Raw genomic sequence first — 27243 nt, 5'->3', positions numbered from 1 at the left:
GGATTGGAGATACTGAAGAAACAGCGATCAAATCTCCTGGGGAAGGGGCGGCAAGGGGGCGGCATTATGATCATTGCCTGGTAGCCAGATTTAGAGTCCGTAATTGCACAGTTCCAGGAGTCCTGGTGCATAGCCCTCAGTTCAGGACCATCACTGCAATAACTAGATTAAACGTAATTGGGAAGGGTGAAAACAATCCCTGGATAGTTGCAAATGAAAGCTCATGATGCCAGATCCAAACCTGACTCTGACTGAGCTAGAAGTACCAAGGAGCAGGAGGAAACTGCCAGAAAAAACAATGTGTAAGGGAAGTGACATTCATCTTATTACCCCTAGAGACAAGAGTCCCAGCTCACCAATGGCAGACTAGCCTGACCCTCCAGAAGCAGGATCTCCAGCAGCAAGCAAAAGAAGTTGGCAGAGATTTCATTAAATGCCAGGCCTGGTTTCACATCCTCCTCTTCCTCCTCCTCCTCTTCTTCCTCTTCCTCTTCCAAGGGTCTTTAAAGAAAAAGGAATTATTTTTTTTAATACCTTTGTCTGTATCTTTTCTCTGGACTTTTCATACACAGTACTATGCAAGATGAATAGTGAGCTACACAAGTACAGTACAGATAGGATATCTATGTTCTACAGCTCTGCATGAAAAGTTCTACCTTGACCTGCAGCACCTCCTGCTATTCCAGTACTCAGATCTCACACAACTATGCCAACATACTTCACTTTTGCCTTGCAACAACTTCTGCTATTCTAGTCCACAGACCTACACATAGATCTGTCAATGTATCTCACACCTGACCTGTTGTACCACCACCCCCTCTTTACTCCACTATTCCAGTACTGGAGATCCCAAATACAACTTTGCCAATGCAACTCACTCCTAACTTGTAGTACCCCTCTAATTCCAGTACCTCAATCCTGTCTTTCTATGCCCATGAAATTCCCAAACTGCCCATATGTGATATGTGATAAGTGATATGTGAATAAATTTACCTACCTCTGCTGTCCAATAATACCCCTTATCCCTGTTTAATAGAGTTTACATAGGTTGTCCCCTCAATTATATTCAACCATGTCTCCCATTGTGCTTTCAAGTTAATCTTAAATTATTTATCTATTTTAATTGAATTAATTACCTAACTTGTTCTCTTAGTTATTTTCTAGTATGCTTTAATCTTCTGCTCTGTTCCTTTCCTTATTCCCTAAAATTAAAATATTATTTGTAAAGCACGGATGCTAAATGCTATGTTTATTTTAGCTCTGTTGCGAAGTATTGTTGATTGTGAACCGATGTGATGTTACTAAACAAATGTCGGTATATAAAAACTACAAATAAATAAATAAATATTCAAGCAAACACACTGACAATCATGTTGACCTTGTAGTGGGTGTAAGATAGGGGAATTATGTCCACTACAACTTAAATGCAGGCCCACCAAGCCCATTTTCATGAGTGCCCTTTTCTACATTTAAGTGCATACCTGTAAAGAGGAACAGATACTTTACTGCCTCGTTATGTCACTTTGCTGCCCTGCCCCTCCTCCAACCTCATTTTAAAACAATTTAAAAGAGATTCAAGATGTAGAGGAAGCAGACATGGACAATATACACAAGTGCTATTTACAGAGGCCACCGACCCAAATTGACAAAGATGCTCCCTTCTTTATTCTAAGTATTCAATGACATGTTATCATGAAAGTGACGCCCACAGCTGCCCTGCATATGTGTGTAAATATAAACTCACTCTTCCTTCACAACCGGCAGCGGGATTGATTGTGGCTCTGGTGACAGGGATGAAGGCAGTGCGTCGATGCTGCTCAGATGCTCCGGCAAATCTTCCACTTCCGATTTAATTACCTTCAATTTCTTCTTCTTTTTGTCCTCCTTATCTTTTGCCTTCTTCTTAAGGATTGTGAGGTCAAACAAGGCTTTGAAGGTACAGAGAACTTATTTATGACATAAACCTCTCCAAGGAACACTGTAGAACATAGCTATTAAGAGGACAAAGGCTGCACATTAGAATTAGATACACAGAAGAAGATTAGGACTCCAATGTTCAGTACGTTAGCCCTTGCAAATATATCAGTAAACAAAAAACATGCATGTTACAGGACTAAAATGATAGTCCAAAGACTAGAACCCCTCAATCTGAGACAAGTAAGAGACAAACAGATAAGTGACAGACAAATTGGGGATACATGAAGAAGCTAGTTTATGTACTTGGTGGCAGTGAATTCTATAAAGTATCTGCTATAAGTGTTTCTGCCTCCCTTCTGTACCCTGGTTACAGTACTTCCAGCTATGCCAGTATCTCATGTTACGTAGCACAACTGGGGAAGAGAAACTAAAGTTTAAGTAGTTACAGCCACTTGGTGAGTGGAAAAAGAATCTTGACGGAATTTCTTTTTGTAAACACTGGAAGTTAAGGAAGCTAACAACATGCTACACAAATAGTGCACAGACAACACTGACTCTGGTTATGGCAGATATCCCCACTTTCTCCAAATGATGTACTCTACTTCTATCCTTCAACAGGCATTAGCTCATGAAAGCCTCACTCCTATAACCACCAAGGTAAAATTAGGTTTCTGCTTATTTTCTTTCCTTGAGTCCTGCCAGACTAGTCCAGATGCATGGGATTTTCTCCCCTACCAATAGATGAAGACAGAGAATGAAAGCTTTGCTGAAAACAGCCTACATTAGGAACTGTGCTATCTGCAGCCTTTCAGTATTCAATTCCTAAAGCAACCCCTCTCCAGCAACTTAAGAAAACCAAAATGTCTCAGTGAACTCTCAAAAAACTGATCCCATTACCAAAAGGGCCTGAAGACCATAATACAACAATTAAGCGTACTCCGCAAGAGATTATATATACAGACGAGCAGGCTACAGGACAGATGGATGGGATTCTGTACTGGTCTGGTAGGACTCAAGGAAAGAAAATTAGCAGGTAAGACACCTAATTTTATCTCTCTCATCATTCTTACCAGACCAGCCCAGACACATGCGATGTACCCAAGCCACCCCTAACCTGGGAGAAAAACCTGAAAGATCTGCTCTCAAAATGCTCAGGCTGCATCGCAAGCCTACAGATCCAGACAATAATGTCTGGAAAAGGAATGCATCACAGACCAAGCTGCTGCCCCTATAAATCTCCTGACTGGTACTCTGCCCAAGATATCACATAAGCCTTAGTGGAGTGTGCCCTAAGGGCATCCTGAACGGCTAAGCCTCTGCAAATAGATGCAGAAGCAACAGCTTTCTTAATCCACCTAGCAATAGTAGCTATAGAAGCCTTCTCTCTTCTTTCTTGTGTTCGCTAAAAACAAACAGATTAATCAGTGGTGTGCAGTGACGTTTATAGCAGGGGATTCAGTCTCACTCCCTCGGTCCCCTTTCCCCTCCCACATGCGATGCCCGTCTGACCTCCCCCACCCCCACTCTACAGCAGTCTCGCTCCCCCACCTCCTCTCCCCTAGATTCAAAAGATACATGGAACCCTTATGGCATTAGGCCTGTTGTAACAAAAAGTGGGTGGAACTACACCAGACTCTCAAATATTAGTAAATACCAACTTTTATTTACCAAAACATCACTTAAAAAATTACCTCATACATGCCACTCATTCATTAAACCATGCCATCCTAATACTCATATACATAATCAAGACTAGTTTCATCCAATATTCAGATTATTTTCACCAAATAATTGTTACATCAATCATACACAAACAAAAACTGTAATTTTGTACAATGTTTGTCAAATAATTGTCACAGAATGGTTATTACATTTTTTCATACTCAAGAAGCATTTCACTTCTTCAGATAGTGTTCACAAAATAGTTACATCTTTTCCATACTCAAAAATCTTACACTTCTTCACCATCCTTTGTAATAAAATATTAATCAAATTACAGTTTCATGACATTTTCATAATTGTACCGCTTAAAAATTGGCACTTAGAAGGGTCACTCCTTCACAATTCTCCTCTGAAAGTGAAGACATCTGAGTGAATCATTTCTGCATGGAAACCTTACGTTCCGTGAAAATGGCCATACAATCGGGAGAGTTCTTAATCTCCCTGGACCTCGCCGAGGCCTTCCTACCTATTACAATCCGTCAAGAACACCAACGTTTCCTAAACTTTGCAGTACTGGGCTGCCATTATCAGTTCCAAGCACTGCCCCTTGGCCTAGCCACCGCCTCCAGAACATTTTCCAAGATTATGGTGGCCGTAGCGGCAGCATTGAGAAAAGAGGGAATCCTGGTGACCCGTATTTAGACGACTGGCTAATCTGGGCAAAGTCCATAGAAGAGAGCCTCCGGATGACCAACAGGGTGATGACCTTGCTTCAGGAACTCGGTTGGGTAGAAAACCTGGACAAGAGCAGTCTCAAGCTTTCCCAATCCTTGGAATATCTGGGAGTCTGGTTTGACACCAAGCAGGGCAAGGTCTTCCTTCTGACCAAGCGGATAAGGAAGTTGATGTCCCAGGTGCGTCAGCTAATGAGCACTATACGCCCAACGGTGTGGAGCTATCTCCAAGTTCTCGGTTTGATGGTAGCAACCCTGGAAGTAGTGCTGCGGGCGAGGGCACACATGCAACCACTTCAGTGCTCACTGCTGTCACGTTGGAATCCACAGTCTCAAGACTATTCGATTTGTCTCCATTTACTGATGGGAGTCTTCTCTCACCTCCAGTGGTGGTTACAGGAAACTCATCTGAGCAGGGGTGTCCCTCTGTCCCCACCTCCCAAACTGGCTGGTCCTTACAATAGACACGAGTCTCCGTGGCTGGAGAGCTCAGTCAGGAACTGTAGGCCCAATGACTTTGGACGGAAGAAGAGGCCCTCTGGAACATCAACCGCCTGGAAGCCCAGGCAGTCAGACTGGCAGGTCTACAATTCAGTCACAGACTCCAGAGTCAAGCTGTCCAAGGACAATGCAACAACAGTAGTCTACATCAACCGGCGGGGAGGAACCAAGAGCCGGTTGATGTAGTCTGGATCCAGGAAAGTGGGGGTTGTCGGCCAAAGCCTTTCAACTTACAGTAGATCACTGGGGCCTCCCGTCCATCGACCTGCTGGTTGCATCTCACAATATGAAGGTCCCCCAATTCTTCAGTCACAGAAGAGATCCGTGGTTTTTGGGGGTCGACACTCTTGTTCAGTCCTGGCCGGAAGAAGAGTTGCTATATGCCTTCCATCCGTGGCCCCTGCTGGGCAGGGTCATTCGCAGAATCGAGCACTACAGGGGATTAGTCCTGCTAGTAGCTCCAGATTGGCTCAGGTGTCCATGTTATGCGAAAACCAGAGACTCCTGGTGGAGAACCCACTGTGCCTTCCACCACACAGGATCCTGCTGCAGCAGGGACCGGTCTGTCACAAGGATCCGACTCGATTCTGTCTTTCAGTCTGGCCTCTGAGAAGGCTTGCTTGATAAAGCGAGGATATTTAGCTGTGGTAATTGTCACCTTGCTCCATGCTCAGAAGTTCTCCATGTTCCTAGCATATGTGCGGGTCTGGAGAGTGTTTGAGGCCTGGTGCGAGGAAGGCGGTGTTCACCCTAGGGCAGCCAAAATCCCACTTAATCTGGAATTTTTGCAGGATGGCTTAAATAAAGGGTTGGCCCTAAACTCCTTGAAGGTACAGGTAACACTCTCTTTTGCTTCAGGGGTGAGGTGAATGGAACCCCTCTGTTAGCTCATCCGGACGTGGCCCATTTTCTGAAGGGGGTGAAGCACCTTCAGCCTCCCCCTACAGTTGCCGGTTCCCTTGTAGAATCTTAATCTAGTATTGGAATTTTTGGCAGGATCCTCCTTTCGGCTGCTGCGCTCCTTGCATTTATTAACATTAAAAATGGTCTTCCTGGTGGCCATGTGCTCAACACATCATATCTCTGAATTACAGGCATTGTCTGTCAGGAACCGTACCTCTGGATGACTCCAGGGGCACTACAGCTACATATCCCATCCCATCCTTCTTGCCTAAAGTGGTCTTGGAATTTCATTTGAATCAGTCCATTTCATTGCCTTCCCTAGCTAAACTCAAGGATGTGGAGGAATATTGCCTCCTCCGTCTTTTAGATGTCTAGACTTTTAGGGCAGTATCTAGAAGTTTCAGAATCGATCCAAAAGATGGACCACCTGTTTGTTCTCCATGGTGGAAGCAAGGTGAACCAGCTTTGTGGGCTACTATAGCTCGTTGGATTAAGGAAGTAGTCAAGGGAGCCTATATGGAAGCAGGAAAGCCATTATCTTCACAGGTTAAAGCTCCATTCTACCAGGGCTCAGGCATGGGTGGAAGTCAGACTGCTGTCTCCCATCGATATCTGCCGAGCCGCAATGTGGTCCTCCTTGCACACCTTCTCCAGGTTCTATTGCATGGACGTACAGGCCCAAGATGATTCAGCATGTCGAATCGTGCTCCCATTTAGTCAAGAGTCTGAGACTGAATCAGGTGGCTCTTTGCCAAATTCACCACCCAGCCTAAAGATTCCAGAGTATTTATCACCCTTCTGCACTGCAGTGCGACAACCATCCTCCGACTTTGCCCTGATAAGCCAGTCATCCAGGTAAGGGTGTACTAGCACTCCCTTGCACTGTAATGCCGCCGCAACCACCACCATTACCTTGGTGAATGTGTGCGGCGCCATGGCCAGCCCGAAAAAGAGCCTAAAACTGGAAATGCTGACCCAGCACCATAAACCTCAGAAAACGCTGGTGATCCGGGCAAATGGAGATATGTAGGTACGCCTCCATCAGGTCCCAAGAAGCCAGAAACCTTTCCTTGCACACTGCCACAATTACCGACTGCGTCACCATCCAGAACCTCGGGAACTTTAGCACCACATTTACCCGCTTCAAGTCCAGAATCGGACGGAAATTGCCTTCCTCCTTTGGAACTACGAAGTAAATGGAATACCGACCTTTGTCCCTTTTGCCCTGAGGAAATGGAATCACTGCCCCTAACCTCCGCAACCTGTCTAATGTCTCCAGAACTGCCCGTTTTTCCAAAGTCCCATAGGGGGAAACTAGAAACAAATCACGAACAGACCAAGCAAATTCTAACGCATAACCATCTCTTACTATGCTGGGGACCCACTAATCCTGAGTGTTCTTGGCCCTCTCCCTGTAAAATCGCGCTAGACGACCCTCTATACAGGGAATGGCGGAGTGGACAGACTTTGCCTCATTGTGAGGATTTAGCCCCTGTAGTCCCACCTCCTGAGGAAGCTCTGAATGGCCTTCGACAACCTCGAAAGGACTGCCCCCAGGACTGACCTCGAGGAGTGAGCTGCTTCTGCGAAGCTGGGGCTCCTTTCTCAGGACAAGACCTCAGAACGTCCCGAAAATGCGACCGAGACTGAAAGAACCGTCTGCCCTTAGGCTTGTCCTCCGCCAACTTATGCAACTTATTCCCTCCCAGATCTTTCATCAATTGCTCCAGGTACTCACCAAACAAAAGGCGCCCCTTAAAGGGCAGAAGCCTCAACCAGGATATAGACGACCCATTCGCTGACCAGTTAAACAGCCATAACAACCTCCTGGCTGATACCGCGGAACCCATAATGCGAGACCAAGTCCTTGCCAAGTCATACAAAGCATCCACAATGTAGGCCACTGCTGCCTCCAAGCACTCAGCTTTGTCTGCCTCAACACCCGACTTTCTCTGCCCATCCTGAAGCTGCTGCACCCAACGCAGACAAGCTCTTTGCATGAAACTAGAGCAAATGGCCCGCCGCAAGCTCAGGATCGACCCCTCAAAAATCCTCTTGAGGTGAATCTCCAGCTTTCAATACTGCATATCCTTCAACATCATGGAACTTGCAACCGGGGTAGTCATCTTTTTAAGTGACCGTCGACACTGCAGCATCCACCTTTGGAAGGGCAAATAGCTCCAATGTCTGCTCAGGCAAAGGATAAAGCTTCACCATAACTCTCCCCACTCTCAAGCCAGCATCGGGAGCTCCATACTCCCGATCCACCAGTTTCTTCACTGACTTATGATAGGGAAAGGCCCTCATCGGACCATCCAAAACCGGGTCTGCCCATTTCATGTCTGAACTTTCCTGGGGAACTACAGTCCAAGCTCCTCTACAGCCTGAGGAATCAAAGGCCCTAACACCTCCCTCCGGAACAATCATCCCCCTCAGAACTTCTTCCAGATCCGTCCCTTGGAACTGAGCCAGTCAGGTCCGGATCCCCCTGGTCCTGAGCTAACAAAATCTCCAAATCTCCGGGAGCACTCTCCAAAGTGACCAACTCATCTAAACCCTCTCCAGCCGGAGTAGGACCCAGTAAGCGCTGAACCCAAGAAGGCCTCTGCTTCCGGGACTGCCTCGGCCTAGGGCCCAAGTTTGGACCCACATAAGGAAAGGGTTGAGGCCTCAGCCCTGTCTGCTGAGCCAAATGTGCTTCATGGAGAAGCAAAATGAAATCCGCTGAAAAAGGCCTGGGAGTAGCAGGAACATGTTGGGAGCCAACTATAGAGGAGCAAGACATTGGTAGCCACTGGAACAACAATTTGGCCTCTGTCAATACTACTGCACCTTTTATGTAGGCTATCGCAGTAGCATTATCTAAAAACACTCTCAGTACCATTCCCTGAACTAGAGGGAGAAACTCTAGCAAGGTTCCCCTGATCACCTTCATCTTGAGACAACTGATAGACCAAGACTGTTCTATCACACTCCAGCAAACTTGCATCATATGATCCTGGCAATGAGCTCCTCAGACACTAAGACTTGCATCTGTGGTAACCACCATTCAATCTGAATCTCCAGTTCCATTCCCTTGGACAAACTGTTGACCGAGAATAACCAGTCCAAGCTACTTCTCTCCTCCCCTTGAAATGGTAGTCTTGCCTCGTATTCCTGAGATAGAGGATTCCATTTCAATAGAAGAGCTCTCTGCAATGGCCTCATATAGGTACCTACCCATGGAACCAAATCCAGAGTCAACACCATCAATCCCAGGCACTGGGAACCTGCATTCTGAGAAACTGTCACACCTAATTCTAAAACTTGTTCATCCTTTCTGTTGTGAGAAACACCTTTCCTAACAAAAGTATGGAAATGGCCCCTCAGATATGCCAACACCTGACAGGGCCAAAGCTTGCTTTGGGAAAATTGATTAACCAACCAAGATCCTGTAACATCTGGCTGTAGCTAAGTAACCTTCCTCTTCCAACTTTGACCAAATCAACCAGTTGTTCTATTTATCAACTGTTTGAAATATTTTTTTTATTAATATGTTGTTACTGTTATGAATGATGTTTTATATTTCTTGATTTTATTATTTGGTGTCTCCATCTACTGGTAGGGAAGAAAAACCCATATGCCTGGACTGGTCTGGTAAGGATGATGAGGAAGGATGGTGTTTTACTCCATAGCACTAAAATGAGGTACTGACCTGCAAGAGAGCCCTTTCTGCCTGCATTCACACGGGCCATGATGTCATTCAGGGTCAGATCTCCTGTTACCAAATCAGGATGGTCCTATAGAAGACAGTGATGGGAGCAACAGAAGTGGATAAGAAAACTCCAGATGACAATAAAGCAGGGTTTGAACTTCAAATACATGGGGTAGGGTGTTTTAACCATTAGTAGCCACCCAGCCATCAGGCCTTAAATAGCTTGCCAGAATTACTTTTTCTCATTGTTTCTGCTACCAGTGTAATAGAGACACAATTATTTAAACATAGTCTTCAAAATTTTTAAAGTTCACAAATGGATGCTTTCCACCTGTCTTGAAACATCATATTATCTAGGAAAATACAGCCAGAAAGGAAAATTGGTTCTTACCTGCTAATGTTTGTTCCTGAAGTACCACAGATCAGCCTGAACAAGTGGGTTTTGCATCCCTACCAGCAAATGGAGAACTAAATACTTTGAGGCACTGCTACATAACCAAGAGTGCCACCTGAGGTCCCTTAGTATAGATCTGTACCCAAGCCAACTACAGAGTAACAACTCCTCAACAACCCCCTAAATAAGGGGCAAATGCCAAATCCAAGGGTTGGAGCCCCCAAACAGAAAAGCCACAAATCAACCCAAGGGGCTAACCACAACCTGGCAAACTTCTTTAGGTTATGTAAATATACATTCTTACAGTTCTTCCCAATAAGCATGCTAGAACATGGACTTGCCATAACGGTCTTGAGAACATTAAGGAGTTGGGTCTCTGGACTGATCTGTGGTACTTCAGGAACGAAAATTAGCAGGTAAGAACCAAGTTTCCTTTGCTGTTCATACCCCAGATCAGTCCAAACAAGAGGGATGTACCAAAGCACCTCTATACTGGGCAGGCCTGCAAAAGACCCCCTCTCAACACACTTTCACCAAAGATCAGCTCTCCTGGAACCTGAACATCTAAAATGGTAATGGCAAGATAAAGTGTGAAGAGAAGACCATGTCACTGCTCTACAAATCTCCTTCAGCGACACTATCAAACCCCTACAGATACTTCAAAATACTACGGCAAGACTCCTCAGCAACACTGGCAAAACAGACCACATAACCCCCGTCCTTAAGAACCTGAATTGGCTCCCTATCTCATCCCGTATCCTCTTCAAAACCCTCACCATCATACACAAAGCCATCTACAAAAATATTTCCTCATGGCTCAGCGAACCTCTCCAAATCACACAATCTGCCCGCCCCACTAGAGCCAACCTCACCTGCTCACTTCATGTCCCACCCCTCAAAAAAGCACGCCTCTCAGCAACTAGGGACCGCGCCCTATCAATTGCTGGCCCTACGCAATGGAATGCCATGCCCTCCTACCTCCGCCTTGAGCCATGTCCATTTAAATTCAGAAAAATGCTCAAAACATGGCTCTTCCTCCAGGCCTTCCCAGACTAGTATATGTACCCCTACCCTCCTTCCCTACTCATATATGTAGTTATGCTCTTCTTGTAAATATGTTTCCCTCCCCACTCCTACTTGTAAATTTCTTAATATGTTAACTTCTCATTCACCCTCCACTCTATTGTTTGACTCACATGCTCCCCCCTAGAGCCTCCCTTCCCTGTTTATATTTTCTCCCAGTTCCGCCCCGCGCCCCTGTTCTATGTAATTTCCACCTTTTGTTATGATGTAAACCAATATGATGTGTATTTTAATGTCGGTATAAAAAAGATGTTAAATAAATAAATAAATAACCAGGAACCCCTGGCTGGCAGATCCCTGGATCTGCTGCGGGCTAAAGCTGATCAGGGATTACCAACCCCTCGTTCGTCTGGCTTAACCTGGGGATGGCCCACGAAAGAACCAAACACCTCAGGGAGAGTCTTCTAACTCTCATCTCCTGTCCCGTCTTTCTTTCTATCTTCTTACCTGCAGGTTTGCACCTCTACCATCTGCTGGAGTCAGAGAAATACTGTGGGACTGCAGATAGCACTCTCGGTTATTATGTAGCAGTGCCTCAAAGTTTTTAGTTCTCTGCCTCCATCTGCTGGTATGGATGCAAAACCCACTTGTCTGGGCTGATCTGGGGTACGAACAGGAAAGCAGGAATTGGAATGACAGGGGCAAAGGGCAGGCAGGGTGAGCAACTGCAACAGTGCAGCCCAAACATTACACAAGCCTACCTGGATTCACCTTGCCAGCTATGATATAGACAACAGTTCTGAGTTTTTATTGTTCCCATTCATTTGAAAGCTACAGTAACAACAGATATCTGGATGGTTTCATTATTGCCAGGAACATGGAATGAGGTCTTCTTATTGGGGCACTACCAAAAGAGAAAGTAGCTGACTTCTACCACATAAAAGTCCTTTAAATCCTTTGTGCAATTAGCAACCCTCTACAAATAAACTGGGTCCCTACCTTTACAAAAGATTGCAAATCACTTACTGGTTGACGTTTCCGCTTCTCCCGATGCTTCTTCATCATCAGCTTCAGATCATGGTCTCCAAATTCTGGTTTATCTTAGCACGCAAAACAAATAAAGGATTTATTTCCACATATAGTACAGCTATCAGCAAAGGTAGGAGAAAATACAAACAAATGGGAAAAACTCTATAAAGAGAAATTTTTTATGGTGCATATTCAAAAACAATAAAATTGTCTTGCTGAGAACCAGATGAAAACAAACAAACAAACCTGTTATAACATGTTTCATCTCACCTGAGTCCTCTTGTTTTCTTACCTAGAAAGTTATCCCGTCCATGGTCTTTGCAATATTTCAAGCACTCACAACAAAGTTATACTTGACATGATGTTATGAACTGGGGTTAACAGGATGGTACACCGAGGTGGGAAGCAACTGTTTTAAAAACTTTGTAGCTGTTCTGTTTAAATTGGTTTTATATTAATTTATATAAATCACCCTGGGCAGTTTTAAGAGAAAGTGATCAAATAAATGAAAATAAAATAAACTTGCTTCAGTTAAACATTTTACTAAGGGGTAATTTTCAAAGCATAAAACCTGGTATTTACACATGGAAATGATTGTTACAAAATCGGTCAGGACTCTGTTCCTGTAAAAGGGCATGTGTTCTTTTATGTGAACCAGGGTAGAGGCAGAACTGGGGGCAGAGTCAGCATTTTCACGCATATTTACTGATTTTAAAACGTTTCATCCTCCAAAGCATCTCTGCATGTTCCTGGCCACTCACCTGTAAATTCTCAAAGGAAAATTGGTTCTTACCTGCTAATTTTCGTTCCTGTAGTACCACGGATCAGTCCAGACAGTGGGCTGAGCCTCCTGTCCAGCAGAGGGAGACAGAGAAAAACTGAAAAGGTATCCTATATCAGGACAGTGCTCACCCTGCGACCCTTTAATATAATCCATATCAAAGCAGCAAAAATAGCATAGAGAACCAGGATAAGATCAAGTAAACTGTAACTATCAAAATGAAACAAGAAATTCAAACATGTATGAAAAATGCTCTTACACAGCTATCAATATATATATATATATAGCAGATACCTCCAGTGCCTTACAATTCGGATTAACTTCCAGTGTCTTAAAGCTCAAATAGGAAATAGAGAATCTCAAAAAGAACCCGTGAAAGAAAAACCCCCAGTGGACATAGCAATGTAGATGTATTCAGGGCGGGAGTCTGGACTGATCCTTGGTACTACAGGAATGAAAATTAGCGGGTAAGAACCAATTTTCCTTTCCCTGTACATACCCCAATCAGTCCAGACAGTGGGATGTACCAAAGCTTCCCTAAACAGGGTGGGACCGAGACAGTCCCACTCAAAGTACCTGTCTGCCGAAAGAGCCAAAGACTGGCGCCTGAACATCGAGGCGATAATGACGCTCTGCAGATTTCTTGCTGCGAGACTGACTGACTCTCCACCCAAGAGGAAGCCTGAGAACGTAAAGAATGAGCCTTTAAGCCCTCCGGAATCGACCGGCCCCGACAAATATACACCGACGCAATCGCCTCTTTTAGCCAGCAAGCGATAGTAGCTTTAGAAGCCTTATTCCCCTTACTCGGCCCGCTCCATAAGACAAAGATGATCAGAGACTCGAAAATTATTTGTCACCTGCAAATATTGCAGTAGGACCCTCTTCACATCAAGGCGCCATAGATCGCGCCAGGCGTGTTCGCAATGTCCTCTTGAGAAAAAGCAGAGAGCTCCACCGACTGATTTACATGAAAGAAGGACACAACCTTTGGCAGGGAGGATGGGACTGTTTGGAAGGAAACACCTGAATCAGAAAAGCGAAGGAAAGGCTCCCTACAAGACAGGGCTTGGAGCTCAACACTCTCCTGGTTGAGGAAATAGAGACCAGAAAGACAGTCTTAAGGGTCAGATCCTTAAGTATGGCTCGCCGAAGGGATTCGAAGGGCACCTCGCAAAGAACACGGAGAACCAGGTTAAGGCTCCACGATGGACAAGTAGCCCGGGCAGGCGGGTTCAAGTGCTTAGCCCCCTTGAGGAACCGAACGAGATCCGGATGGGTCGCCAACGCATAACCATCGACCCGCCCAAGGAGGGAACAGAGCGCCAAAACCTGTACCCGCAAGGAATTGAAAGACAAACCTTTGGAGAGACCATTCTGCAGGAAGAGAACCTGGGACACCGAAGCCTTACGAGCTAGAACTCCGGACTCAGCGTATATAGTCTCAAACACTCTCCATGCCCGAATATAAGCCAGAGAGGTAGAAGTCTTGCGGGCCCGCAACAAAGTGGAGATAACCTCCTCCTTATAATCCTTCTTCCTTAGTCGTCGCTGCTCAAAAGCAAGGCCGCTAGACAAAAGCGATCTGCCTGACTGAAAAATATTGGACCCTGTCGGAGCAGGTTTGGTAGATGGCCAAGGCGGAGAGGACCGTCCATAGCGAAGTTCACCAGATCTGCGAACCACGGTCTCAGAGGCCACTCCGGCACCATGAGGATGACCAGCCCCTGTGGAGTTCTATTCTTCTGAGTACCTTTCCCCTCCAGAGGCCAAGGTGGGAAAACGTAAAGAAGGGAGGGGGAGGAGAGGCTCCTGCACCTGCAGCCGCAGTGCCCGGCGCGTCCAGAGTGGCAGACCCTCCTGAAACCACCACGCCTTTTAACTTCGCGACCCTTAGAGACGCGGGAACATTGGTACGCTTGGCTACCTTGGGGGGCAGTCCCTGCATAGGTCTGACTGGCAAGGCACCACCTTGCAGAGATCTGGAAGCCAAAAAGGCTTTATGCATAAAGAGGACAAAATCTAAAGAAAAGCAATCAGAACCAACATCCTGATCTGGAAAAGCAGGGTCCTCCTGTAAAAAAAAAAACTGATCCTGAGCTGCATTCTCATCAGGAGTTGGTGGGACTGGATACAATGTTGGAGGAAGCTCCCCCTCCTCCACAGCCCTTGCCTGAGCTGCATGACATGTGCTTAAGATGGCTGCCGTCCCTGCACTGAGGGAGAAAGGACCAGGCCTGATGTTTTTGAGCTCCACAAGGCTTGGCTTTTGCTGCAGACCCTGATTTTTTTTTTTTTTTTTTTTTTTTACACACAGTGCTTAGACACACACAGGTGAAGAGAGGGACTGGACCACCAGTAATCACTTCCCCGGCTGCTTGCCTTGCTGGAGCCTGCAATGAAAAGTGTGGGTAAGCTGTGCCTCCAATGGTCTTTTTTTTTTTTTTTTTTCCAAAGAAATGAGCAGAGGAATGGGAGCCTCTCTGCTAGAAGACCTGAGGCAGGCGCGAAAAGGGGGAGTGACTGGACCACCAGTATCACCCCTTTAAGCCAGGCAAGTGGTCACCGGGAAGTACCTTGAGTACTCAGCCAGGCTGAGTACTCAAGGGGAAAATTCCCCCCTGGGACTCCTGTAAGAGCTGTGAGACAGAGCCGTCTCACATAGACAAGAAGTTTGATTTCCTTCAAATTCTTTTTTTTTTTTTACATATATAAATTAATCAATACTTGCTTGATCCTGGAAACAATCAGAAGGAGAAAGAAAGAAATCACCACAGTGTGGAGGAAAATAGAGAAAGCTAGGGAACCGCAGGTTCAACTGCCTTCCTCTGCTGGGAGACAGAGAAATACTGAAGGGACGCAGGGTGAGCATTGTCCTGATATAGGATACCTTTTCAGTTTTTCTCTGTCTCCCTCTACTGGACAGGAGGCTCAACCCACTGTCTGGACTGATCCAGGTACATACAGGGAAAGCAAATTTATGCACACAAGTTTACTTTGAAAATCAATGGTACAGTTTGCATGTACACACAGACTTACCTGCTATGCGAGGAATTATAAAATGACCCTCTTTATTGTCTGCACTGGCACATTTCTTTAAATAGCTCCCATGCAACTTTTGTGAACAATCCTATTTAAAAGGGTGTCACTAATTACACACACACACACTTGGTCATCTGACTGTCCTGTACTTATTTTATTTAAATTTGCTTTCTCGTGCTAATCGTTTGATCCAAAGTGAGTCTACATTTAACCACCAATATGAATTGTATTTCAAATAAAATTTCAATAAAAAACATAATATAATAAAACATTCCCCAACAGAACCAACCCCACCCCACCCCCACCAACCTAATCAAAGTTTCCACCAAAGCTGGATCTATCAATTTGCAGAGTCCAAGAATTAATCAGATCTCCTTGCACAAGATACATTGTACCTCTTGCTTGCTCAGCTATTTACACGTTATTCCTTGAAAACAGAGAATATGATGGCAGATAAAGACTGTAAGGTCCATTTAGTCTGCCCAATTTACTTTCCGTTTCATGCCATGTTAGTCTGTGTTTCTACCATTACCCTTGGCATCCACCACACCCTAAGAAGAAATATTCTCTGATTGTGAAGCCTCATACTATGTTTAAAGAAACTTAAAAATGACAACAGTAAAACGTTCAACTGATACAAAGGATCATTTCTTACTGTACTGAAATACTGCTAAGGACACAGAAGACACAGTTTTTGTAACAAACTTAAGAAAGGGGAGCTTAAAAGCCAATTCATCTTTTGAACAATTTTGAGGCCCATATTCAGCACCACTTAGCCAGATAAGTTTCGATTTATTGGGTTAGTACCAGAGGCTGAAGAGCTGCCCAGGAGCAGGGGTCACCACTTAGCTGGATAACTGCTTATTTAGGTAAATAGCTGGTTAAGTGGCAGGTGAGGCATGGGTGTAACTGAGAGGGGTCAGATTAGCCGGATAAGTTAACCAGCTAACTCCGATATTCACAGTCACCTGTATAGGTTATCCAGCTAACTCTCGTCAGGCTGCAGACTTACCCTAAAGTTTGCTGGATAGACACATCCAGCTAACACTTAGATAGACTGATAAATTTATCTGGCTAACTAGCTCAGCCACATAGTGGCTGAATATAGACCTCCTTAATTTTAGCAAACTTTAGTTGCTTCCCCCAGGACATATGTTTATAGGGCTAACCTCACGACATCATGAGAGATATAGAAACAAGCAACACTGATACAAACTATTTGCACATTTAGCAATGCTGTGAAAAGATTGTCTCACCTGCTGTCTTCAAGTCCTGCGTGGACAATGTTGGGATTACTCTGAGAGGCACAGGAGGGCTAGGGGGATGGCTGGGGGAATTCGGAAGCCATGAACTAAGATCTGAAAAGAATGGCATAGTGGTGAAAACAAGATTTGTGTGGAGGTGGTCTTACTGGCACTCCTGGTGCATGAGGGGAAGATGCTGCTTAAGTTCTTGGCAGGACATTACCAATATGCAATACTTCTAATTACTATATTGGTACTAGACAAACCCAGCATTGTACCAATAAACACAAGAGAGCTGCTGGAGTTTACAGTCTAGTGAAGAAACATTGGCAACCCAAATAAAAGGATTCAGGAAAATTATTTATTACAGTAACTATGGTTAAAACCAACAAAGCTACAAAGCAACCTCAAAAAGGTAGGCTTTTAGGCAGGTCTTTAAAATGGCCAGAGAGGGGGGCATAATATACTAATTCAATAAGATTATTCCAAATATATGGTGCAGCAAAGCAGAAAGCACAGAGTCTGGAGTTGGTGATGGAAGAGAGAAAAAAAAAAAGGGGGGGGGGGATTACATTTAGCTACAATGCCTTCCCATCTGCACACAGTTCAAGCTTCTCCTGTTCACCTACAAGTGCATTCACTCTGCAGCTCCTCAATACCCTTCATCTCCCCATACACCCCCTCAATGAAATCCACTGGAAAAGCTGTCATTATTAATAGGAGTAAGTGGCCAAGTCAAGGAGGATGAGGATCAAATAAAGGTCCCTGGCCTTGGCTATGAAAACAGTACTAGAGACTCTGGCAAGGGTTCTTTATGTGGAATATTCAGAATGGAAGCTGGAGTGGAGTGGACTGAGAATGGCTTGAATGAAAGAAAGGCAAGGCAGCAGAGGTCAATGGCATGCTCTAGTAGTTTAGATGTGAAAAGAAGGAAGGTAATAGGGATGATAGTTAGCAGGGTAGGTAGGGTCCAGTGAAGATATTTTGAGAAATGGTATCAGACCAAGATTTATCTTGTGAACCTTTTCATGGTAGAAGTCAATCATTATCCGGGCAGAAAGTGTAGGTGGGGGAGATAAGAGACAGAAGCAGTTTGAAGAGGAAGACAAGTACTGCAAGGAGAGGGTGGGTGTTGGAGGCAAAGGCATTGGTCAGATTAACATAGCAGGCTTGCTTGAGGACTGCAATAGTGCCGACATGCATGCGATAGTCAAGTATGCTGGGAAAATTCTACAAGCACTCCCAGTACTGCATTTGAAGTAGATCCTACCCTTCTCCTCTGATGATGGTGCTTGCTGGAAAAGATCCTGCCTATGGTTCCGTGATAGCACATGGCAATTATGACCTGATCCTGGTAGCATAGTCATGATCTGACTATGAAGCAGAGCTGCTATGTTTCATCACAGTTTTACTCCAAATTATGCAGTAGTAGGCTATAACACAACATATGTGAAGTGGTCTGAAGGAGAAATGTGCAACCGCTGAAACATAGTCCTCTTATACAGGTGTATAGATGCCTCAGAACCTCTGACAATACAAATCATTCGGAAAACTCACAATAAAGCATGGCCTTGCTTCCATTACCTTCTTCATCAGAAGATAGGGTATTGTCTCCACACTCATCCTTCACCTCCTGCAGAATCTTCAGATACCGCCGCTGCGTGCGACGTTCTCTCTCTTCTGGCAAGCCAACAGATGGCAAATGCTTCCTCACCAATCCTACCTCAGGGCCTCTCTTTCTTGCAAGGTCTAGGAGCTCCTACAATGAATTACAAACAAGTTCATCCAGCTTAAAGATCTCCCCCTGCCATGAAAGGAACAGAAGAGAAGAGTAGAGCAGGGAGAAACGGTGGAAGGACAGAGAAAGGAATCCATGCTCAAAGGCTAATGTTCACTCTCAGCATGCTTCTGAAGCACGCCAATTTCAGCTATAATACTACCACATCTGAAAGAAAAAAAAGAGGAGACTTTTTTCTTTTAAAGATAAGCAACTATGCTGGTCATCTTTAATTCTCTATAAACTAACTAATGTTGAAAAGGAGCATTGTAATGGATCTTGACTGAGGCCAGAATTACTACAAAGGATCATTTTAGCTTTTTAGGGGTGCCCTGTGTTTTTCCCCCTTGGTTCAGCAGTCAGCATAGTTTCAACTTTACCCGGTCGCATCTTAGCTCAGCAGATTCACTGAAGTAATTATTGCTCACATCATAAGAACATAAGAAATTGCCATGCTGGGTCAGACCAAGGGTCCATCAAGCCCAGCATCCTGTTTCCAACAGAAGCCAAACCAGGCCACAAGAACCTGGCAATTACCCAAACACCTAGAAGATCCCATGCTACTGATGCAATTAATAGCAGTGACTATTCCCTAAGTAAAATTGATTAATAGCAGTTAATGACTTCTCCTCCAAGAACTTATCCAAACCTTTTTTGAACCCAGCTACACTAACTGCACTAACCACATCCTCTGGCAACAAATTCCAGAGCTTTAGTGTGCGTTGAGTGAAAAACAGTTTTCGCCAATTAGTTTTAAATGTGCTACTTGCTAACTTCCTGGAATGCCCCCTAGTCCTTCTATTATTCGAAAGTGTAAATAACCGTTTCACATCTACTCATTCAAGACCTCTCATGATCTTAAAGACCTCTATCATATCCCCCCTCAGCCGTCTCTTCTCCAAGCTGAAAAGCCCTAACCTCTTCAGCCTCTCCTCATAGAGGAGCTGTTCCAGAAAGATGACATCCTAAGCTTCTGGGAACAGTAAAGAAAAATTTAGTCTTACCTTTTCTCAATTCCTACTAGACCATTTCAGACGTGCGGATTTAGACTGCCTGCTAGCAGATAGAGATAGAGGACACACCTTTTTTAGGGTTCATCACCACCAGTATATAGGATAGTGCAGTGTAAACTGAAGCCCATATCCTTGTGTCAAAGTAATAGTAGTTTGTAGAGGCAGTATTTTTGCTTCTAACAACTTCAAAAACCTCAAAAATTATAGGAGATAAATCCCCCTTCCAAATCCAGCTGGGGATATCAGGGGAAGAAACAACAACAGAAAGGAGGTAAGGACAAAAGTTGGGAATTCCCCACAGGCTAACATGTAGGGGAAATCCATCAAGGCTTTGGTGATGGGGCAAAACTAATGCTAGGTAATACCCATCTTCAACAACATCCTAGACCCACCAGTAGAATGTGATGTAGGTCCACACCTGGTAACACTGCCAGTAACAACCGATCACTGGGACGACTATGGGGAAAGAATCTGCTGACCTCTTTGGGCCAAACAGGCAGCCCCAGAAGAATAAGTACTGCAATCCTCCTCCTCCTGATCCCCTTAAAGGGCTGATTATTTCTTGAAACCTGTTTCCATAGGAAAAGGACTGCTCCCCAGCCTGTAACTTCTGGATTCCCAGAAGCAAACACACCACCAAATAGCCCATAAAGTTAAGTGGATCATTCTTCAGGAAGTCACCGGGTCTTAAACTCTCCCAGATCCTCTCTGATCAACAACTCCCTTTAAAAAGAAGCTTGCTGAGCCGGATCTTAGATGCTGAAAATATCTTCCAGCTATGCAGCCTTAACTGCCTCCACAATGTAACTACCAACCTCACTGAGCAAGGAGAAAACCAAATATGGTCATATAATATGTCCACTAAGAAGGCAGCTCTGAACTCAAAACAGACCACCCCTGGACTTTCAGGGAGCCATTTCTATCAGCGTCATCCATGCAAGCCTCATAGCCCCCACTAATACATTTATATTTATTCAGAATTTATGAATCGCCTAACTCTGAAAGGCCTAGGCAATGTACAAGACAACATTCATAAAACAATTTCAACATATCATAAAAGGCAAATAACAAATAAATCATAAAATCAAATCAAATTTAAACTTCATAAAAACAAAAACAGTATTGGGAACAATAAATAATAAATAAAACCAGACAAAAATAAAACTTGACTAAAAAAAAAAAAGTTAATTTAAATAGAGAATTGGATGGTCAAGGTCACAGTGGAGGTCTACCTTAAAAGAAATTCAGTCTTTCTATCCTGCAAATTTCAAGGGCTGAGCCCAATTCCACAGACTATGCCAAGTAATGGGAAAGGCACTGCTTATTGCTGGAAGAGCCAGCAGGAGCCTCCCAAGCAGACAAGACCACAAACCCCATGATACAGTGGCAGAGAAGGCCAAAGGTGGATGCAGGCCCCCTTTCAGAATGGAACTCCCACAGAGTCTCCTTTACTCACAAAAACCCGAGAGGCAAGAGAAGTGAGGTCCTTCTCCATCATATGGCAGCTCCCCGTCAGATTATCTCCAAAACCACCTCCCCCACTGAAACAAGAAGTGGAAGGGGAAGAGGAGGGAGCTAAACTCTGACTGGACACCATAGGACACTTGGGTGCTAAAGCCAAGTGTATAGGACAGCAGGGCAGAGGCCTCAGCCAAAGTGCCCCAATCCCCCTCCCCATCCAGACTACCGAGAAATACCAAACCTAAGGCCATTATTTATATACTTATTTATTTTTTTCCAGTGAAAATCTGAGTGTGCAGAAAAGATTTGCATAGACTCTGGGTCCATCTCTCCCTCAGGAGTCTGGATGAGGAAACTCTGAAACCCAGCTAAATATAGCCATAGGAAAAAAATTAATAAGGGCAGTGGCTGCTGGCAGTGCACCATGATGGACTTGCTTACCCCCAGCCCTGTGACTTTCACATACATGAAGAAGTCAGCTCCCTGAATCGAACTGAATGCTCACCCATCCTGAATTAAGGAAGTTGGCCAGGGAACTCAGATAGTGGCCACCACACACACCCTCTGAAATGCCAACCCCACTCTGCCCTTTCTTCAGAGGCAGCAGTCCAACTGAAGAAATGGAAAGTGAACAGCATCAGTACGCAGATGGCAGACCTGCTGAAACTCAACCGCAAAATCCGCAAAAAAAACATAAGGGTAAGGCCCGACCAGGGTCCAGGCCACCAGCCAACGATACTCCCGCTTCCACAACTCACCCCCTTGAAGTTCTTGGCCATGCTTACCTTCCAATACAGCATTCCCAAATCACAGCTAAAACTGCTCTCTGTCATAAGGAGACAAAACATTTCTGGCCAGAGACAGGGGAGCCTGAGCAGAAGGAACACCCAAGCTCTCCAAAAAAGAGGGCAGCTGAGGCCAGGCGACCCATATTGACTCAGCCAGGCCCCAAAGGGAACCTGGAAGCCACTTACCAGGCCCTGCTCAAGGGAGGAGGAGGGAACTCAATAGGAAAAAAACAAAAGCCAACTCCCCATGAGGAAGTCAACTACTCCAAGGATTACAATTCTCGAGCTAGCCCGATACCCCCAAGTTCAAAGAGATTCCACATGGAACCTGCAAGACAGATAACCAGACTCGCTCAGCCTGGCTTCAGGAAAGCTCAACTAGGAAAACAGTGAAAACTGTTGCCTTAGGAGCAAAGTTGAGAAGCGCTCCACCAGGAGAAGCCTAAAATGCTACTGCACCAATCCAGAACCACTACAATCTGCTGGAGACACAGAAAACCGGCTTCAGTGAACACTGAAAAGTGTATCCTTTGTCTCCACCTGTTAGTAGGCAGTGTAAACTCACACAACTGCACTGGTCTAGGAGGGTGATAAGGAATGCTCTATTACATAAGAACTGTCACACTGGATTAGACCAAAGATCCAACTAGCAGCTTGGATATGGAGAACATTCAAGCCCCACCAGTCTCTTTCAAATTTTACAACAAAGGAAGAGAGGGGGCAGAGACAAACATGGACCTTTCACAAAAGAGCGTTCCAGTGACTTTTAAAATTAACTGACAAGCCTGTGTCATGGGAACGCTCTGGCAGCTCTACCACACAGGGAAAAAACATTTTATATATCTATATATAGATTGATCCTATATAGCATGCCGCAGCCTCACTGGTTTCCCTGTTTAGCAGTATCACAGGAAGGAAGGATCAGGTTATTTTGCGTTCTTATTTAGACACGATGTATACAAATGTTTGAATACTTGTTTGTGAAAGTATCATTGCTCCAGGTTTCAGTGACATAGTATACCAACAGGGTATATGGTCCTTATTCATATAGTTATCTCAGCCTCCTGAGGAAGCCTGAATAAGGCAAAACAAAAGGTTTTTGTTGAGGGGAGACTCTAAGGACAGATTCAGCGCAATATGAATTAAAGCCACGATCAAGGAGAGAAGCTTTAACAACTTTGCTGCAACCACAAAGCTTAACGGTTGTGAGTCTATTGGAAATTGAGGATCAGACCATTAGGCATTTATACACCATTTGGACACTTTTCAAAAAAAGCAGGATATTTAAGACCTCAAAAAAATATTTTCCTGAGACAGTCTATATAAAAGTTTTATATGAACATTTTCTCTAAATGATATTTTAAGAATATGTAGTTTTTAATTTCAATTTTTTTGAGCACAATTCTAATAAAATGTATGTTTAAGATTCAATATGTTGATTTTTTTTGATATTCTGTGATTTATTCAGCTTTAATAGTTGCTTACCATTGGTGTTCTTTTTTTCATTTATTTGTTGATTGCTAGATATACATACATATACACCCAAATAAAACATGAACACTCACGCCTGAATTAAATGTCACAAATCTTTAAAAAGTTAGGGGTAGATTTTCCACTCTGTGCGCACATATTTCTGCAATTTCAGTACGGCGATGCATACCGGCCTTCCCCAGTTCCCTCCTAGTCTTTTCCAATTAAGCAGCAGACTGGGAGGGAACATCCCTACCCCCCTACCTAACCTCCCTTCCCCTCTTCTCCCCACCCCCTAAACCCTACCTTTTCCTTGTTTCACAACTTACTTCGGGCTCCCGAGCTGAAGTAAGTTGCGCGCACACCAACAGCCGGATCTTCAGGACAGCGAATAATGGTGCTGTCCTGGCCCGCCCCCAGTTTGCCCCTTCGAAGAGGCCCAGCACTTATTCGCGTACCGGCGTTTATGCTTGTGGCCGGGCCTCTTCAAAAATTTGCCCGGCGCGCACGAAGCCCGGCCACGCGCATAAACGCCGGGATTTACGAGCGCGGGCCGTTTAAAATCTACCCTTTAATGTGTAATACAAAAATATTTATCATACAAAAAAAATCTATTGGTTTTACAAAAATTATTTTTGGTCAAATTCAGCTGGCTAAAAACAAGTTGCTTTTAGAATCATATCACTGGCAACCTTATATGCTTAGAAAAATCAAAGTCTTTAAATAAACCAATGATCCAATGCAAGACTTAGCTGTCTTCATATTTCATATTGTCAGCACAACAGCGTTTGCACAACCGCGAGTAACAACTCTTCATTTATATCGGATGATTAACTTCTTCAGTGCCCTAAATTATAAACGTTTCCTCTCAACAGAGTCCTTTGTTTCACCCCAGAAGGGCTTCATCAGGAGAAGGAGATCCGAAGAAGCAACTGGATCATTTATGGCATTACACTTAACAGCAAGTCATCTGTGTAGAAACATGTTCAGACGTGATGTAATCTTTCAAACAGACAGCCTGTCTCGAACCTTAGGAAGTGTAACGCCGTAAATACATAAATGATCCAGTTGCTTTGTGTTTTCTAAGCATATAAGGTTGCTCGTGATATGATTCTAAAAGCAACTTGTTTTTAGCCAGCTGAATTTGACCAAAAATAATTTTTGTAAAACCAATAAAGATATTTTGTATGATAAACATTTTTGTATTATGCATTAACTTTTAAAGGATTTGTTTAATTATTTGTGATGTTTCATTTAGGCATGAGTGTTCATGTTTTATTTTGAGTATATCACTTCTAGAACACTTGATTGTATATTTGCACTGCCTCTTTAGCTTTTAAATAAATAAATAAATATATAAAAAAGGTTTCTTTGTTCAGGGCTTTCACATTCAACGAGTGTTTTCAGCTTCTATCAACATTTGAATTTCTGTATGATTGTATACAAGTCTACTGGATTATAAAGGATATTTCTACAGTATTTTCACAGCATTTTAGTATAATATTCTCAGCCATATTCTGTATGATATTGTTGAATTGTGTCATTATTTTGACTTTTTTGTTTCCTTGTATTTTTGTATATTTCATGTTTATGTTAATTTTCAAATACATTTTTTCTCAATAACATTTCTCATTAGTGTTCTATATAATATATATATATATATATGTATTATATACACACACACTCATCTCAATGTCTTTTCTGGCATTGGAGGATGAAGTAGAAGTTGTATTTTTGGGTTACCCACAGCGACAGCACATTTTACAGTAACTCTTCCTTGGCCTTCGGCCACAATTTGACTGCTGCTGTGCATAAATAGGGCTCTCTCTTCCCTCCTTCTGTAGCTCTCTACTTCATGTTCTCCAATCTCAGTTGTCTTTTAACATCAGTACATCACCTACCCAGCTCCTCCTCCTGCAGATGCTCCTGCTCCCTCAACTTTTTATTGCCTGCAGGCTTCTGTTTCATCCTCAACATACATGGATTCCTCCTCTTTTTATCCCATCCACTCCGGTTACTCCCCCACTTCCAGATTCCAACTCTCTCCCTCTATCTGCAGGAGAAAGCAGGTACGTGCAGGTAGCTGGCTCAGTTAGTTACCTTAATTACTGCATGTGACTGCTCTAGCTCTTCCACTGCTGCTCCCAACACTCACAGTGAGAGTCACATCTGGTGCTCAGTGTATGCCCTCCCCATCTCACTTAGCTTGCGGGTAAGCCAAAGGGTGGAAACTGAAAGGAGGTGGAAAAGAAGGCGATGCTGTGTGCTAAGGGTGTGCTGCACAAAGCAAAGCCTGGTTATCCTTGCCATGCATGCTGCATGTTAATTTCCCACACTCCAGGGTTCATGCTATTGATAGGAAGGAGAGGCATTCGTGACTGCACATGCTCAGAAAGGTGCTCCTGCACAAGATGCTAAGAACAAAGCTGGTCTGGACTTAAGCATCAGGCAGTGGTGATTTTCTGTGGCATACCTAATCAGGACTGACTGGTTGGGAAACATTGACTTAGAGAACACAAGTTGACATGTAACCCATGACATACCCTTCCAGTTTGCAGCAGCCATGATTTCTGGATGCTTTGAACCAAGGATTGCATTCCAACTCTTGTATTTAAAGGTCTCTAGCCAAATCTTCCATTAACATGTCTAATCCCTTTTCTAAACCCAGTTATGCTCTGGACCTCTGCAACAGTGGTAATTTCAATCAAACTGTGGATATGAACAGGAGCTCAGGGGACAGACATCTATGCAATTTAATTTTTATAATGGAACAATCTCTGAAAAAAAAAAAAAGGAAATAATAGCAGTACTGTATCACATGACTGTACTGCTGCTTTAAAGGCATTGGAGCACATCACACCCATACTCAAACATCTACACTGGCTGCCCATTCAGCAAAGAGTCCAATACAAGGCTCTAACCATCATACATAAAACCCTCCAAAACGGCAAATCCAACTGGCTAACCCCACTCCTTCACCTCCACACCCTACCAAGGAACCTCCGTTCATCAAATACCGGACTCCTACAAACACAGTCACTGAGAGCAACACACAAATTATCAACAAAAGAACGAACACTTTCACTCGCTGGACCCACCTTATGGAACAAACTCCCTATTGAACTCAGAACAGAGCCGTCAACTCAATCTTTCAAGAAAAAAATCAAAACCTGGCTATTTCACAAAGCCTTTGCTGCAATACCGTGACCGAATCCTACACCAAACCCTAACCCCACAGCCATTGAAAATCTGTCCATTACTACCTGCAATAATAACTTCCCATTAGAATTTGTACAGCTATTTATCCACTCTATATGCCACTTTGTAATCGACAAGAGGAACATCTGTCCATACCAACTCATCAGCTCCCTGTATACTGCCACGACATGTTATTTACACTTATCTGATAACCTTTTCATCAATCATAGAGGTTTATTGTAAGATATAACTTTTGGTAACCTTTTTCATCAATTTACCCTTGTTATTTGGTAACCTTTACCCTTTACCCTTGTTACTTGGTAACCTTTTCATCAATCATAGAGGTTTATTGTAAGATATATAATTTCTGCGCCATTAACGATTGTTGAACGTTCCTTTCTCTTTGTATCCTTTAACCTTTCACAGATGTTCATCCATGAACCCATTTACAGATGTTTTATTGTATCTGACAAAAGGAAAACGCTTGATTTCCTGCATCACTCATGTTGATTGTAAACAGATTTGATATATAAAATCGAACACCGGTATAGAAAAAACAAACAAATAAATATACAGAAAAACACAAACCTTCTGGGTATTACAATATTTTGT

General features: G+C 43.8%; 1 protein-coding gene across 3 annotated transcripts in view; it reads right to left on the bottom strand.

The window, feature by feature from the left end:
• NFRKB (nuclear factor related to kappaB binding protein) overlaps window positions 1-27243 on the bottom strand; it is a 105947-nt gene that overhangs the window by 69847 nt on the left and 8857 nt on the right. For 2 of the 3 annotated variants that reach the window (XM_029572533.1, XM_029572535.1), the window contains exons 6-11: window positions 18482-18683; window positions 16937-17038; window positions 11855-11928; window positions 9412-9496; window positions 1745-1928; window positions 357-501 (exon numbers count right to left, since the gene is read on the bottom strand). In XM_029572533.1, coding sequence (XP_029428393.1) covers window positions 357-501; window positions 1745-1928; window positions 9412-9496; window positions 11855-11928; window positions 16937-17038; window positions 18482-18683 — 792 coding nt within the window. The remainder of the gene's footprint in view (window positions 1-356; window positions 502-1744; window positions 1929-9411; window positions 9497-11854; window positions 11929-16936; window positions 17039-18481; window positions 18684-27243) is intronic. The other variant, XM_029572534.1, reaches the window with a different exon arrangement.

The sequence above is a fragment of the Rhinatrema bivittatum genome, chromosome 12 (genome assembly GCF_901001135.1).
Source record: "Rhinatrema bivittatum chromosome 12, aRhiBiv1.1, whole genome shotgun sequence".
Classification (NCBI taxonomy): Eukaryota; Metazoa; Chordata; class Amphibia; order Gymnophiona; family Rhinatrematidae; genus Rhinatrema; species Rhinatrema bivittatum.
The sequence above is the reverse complement of the archived record's forward strand: the minus strand, read 5'-3'. Positions and strand labels throughout refer to the sequence as shown.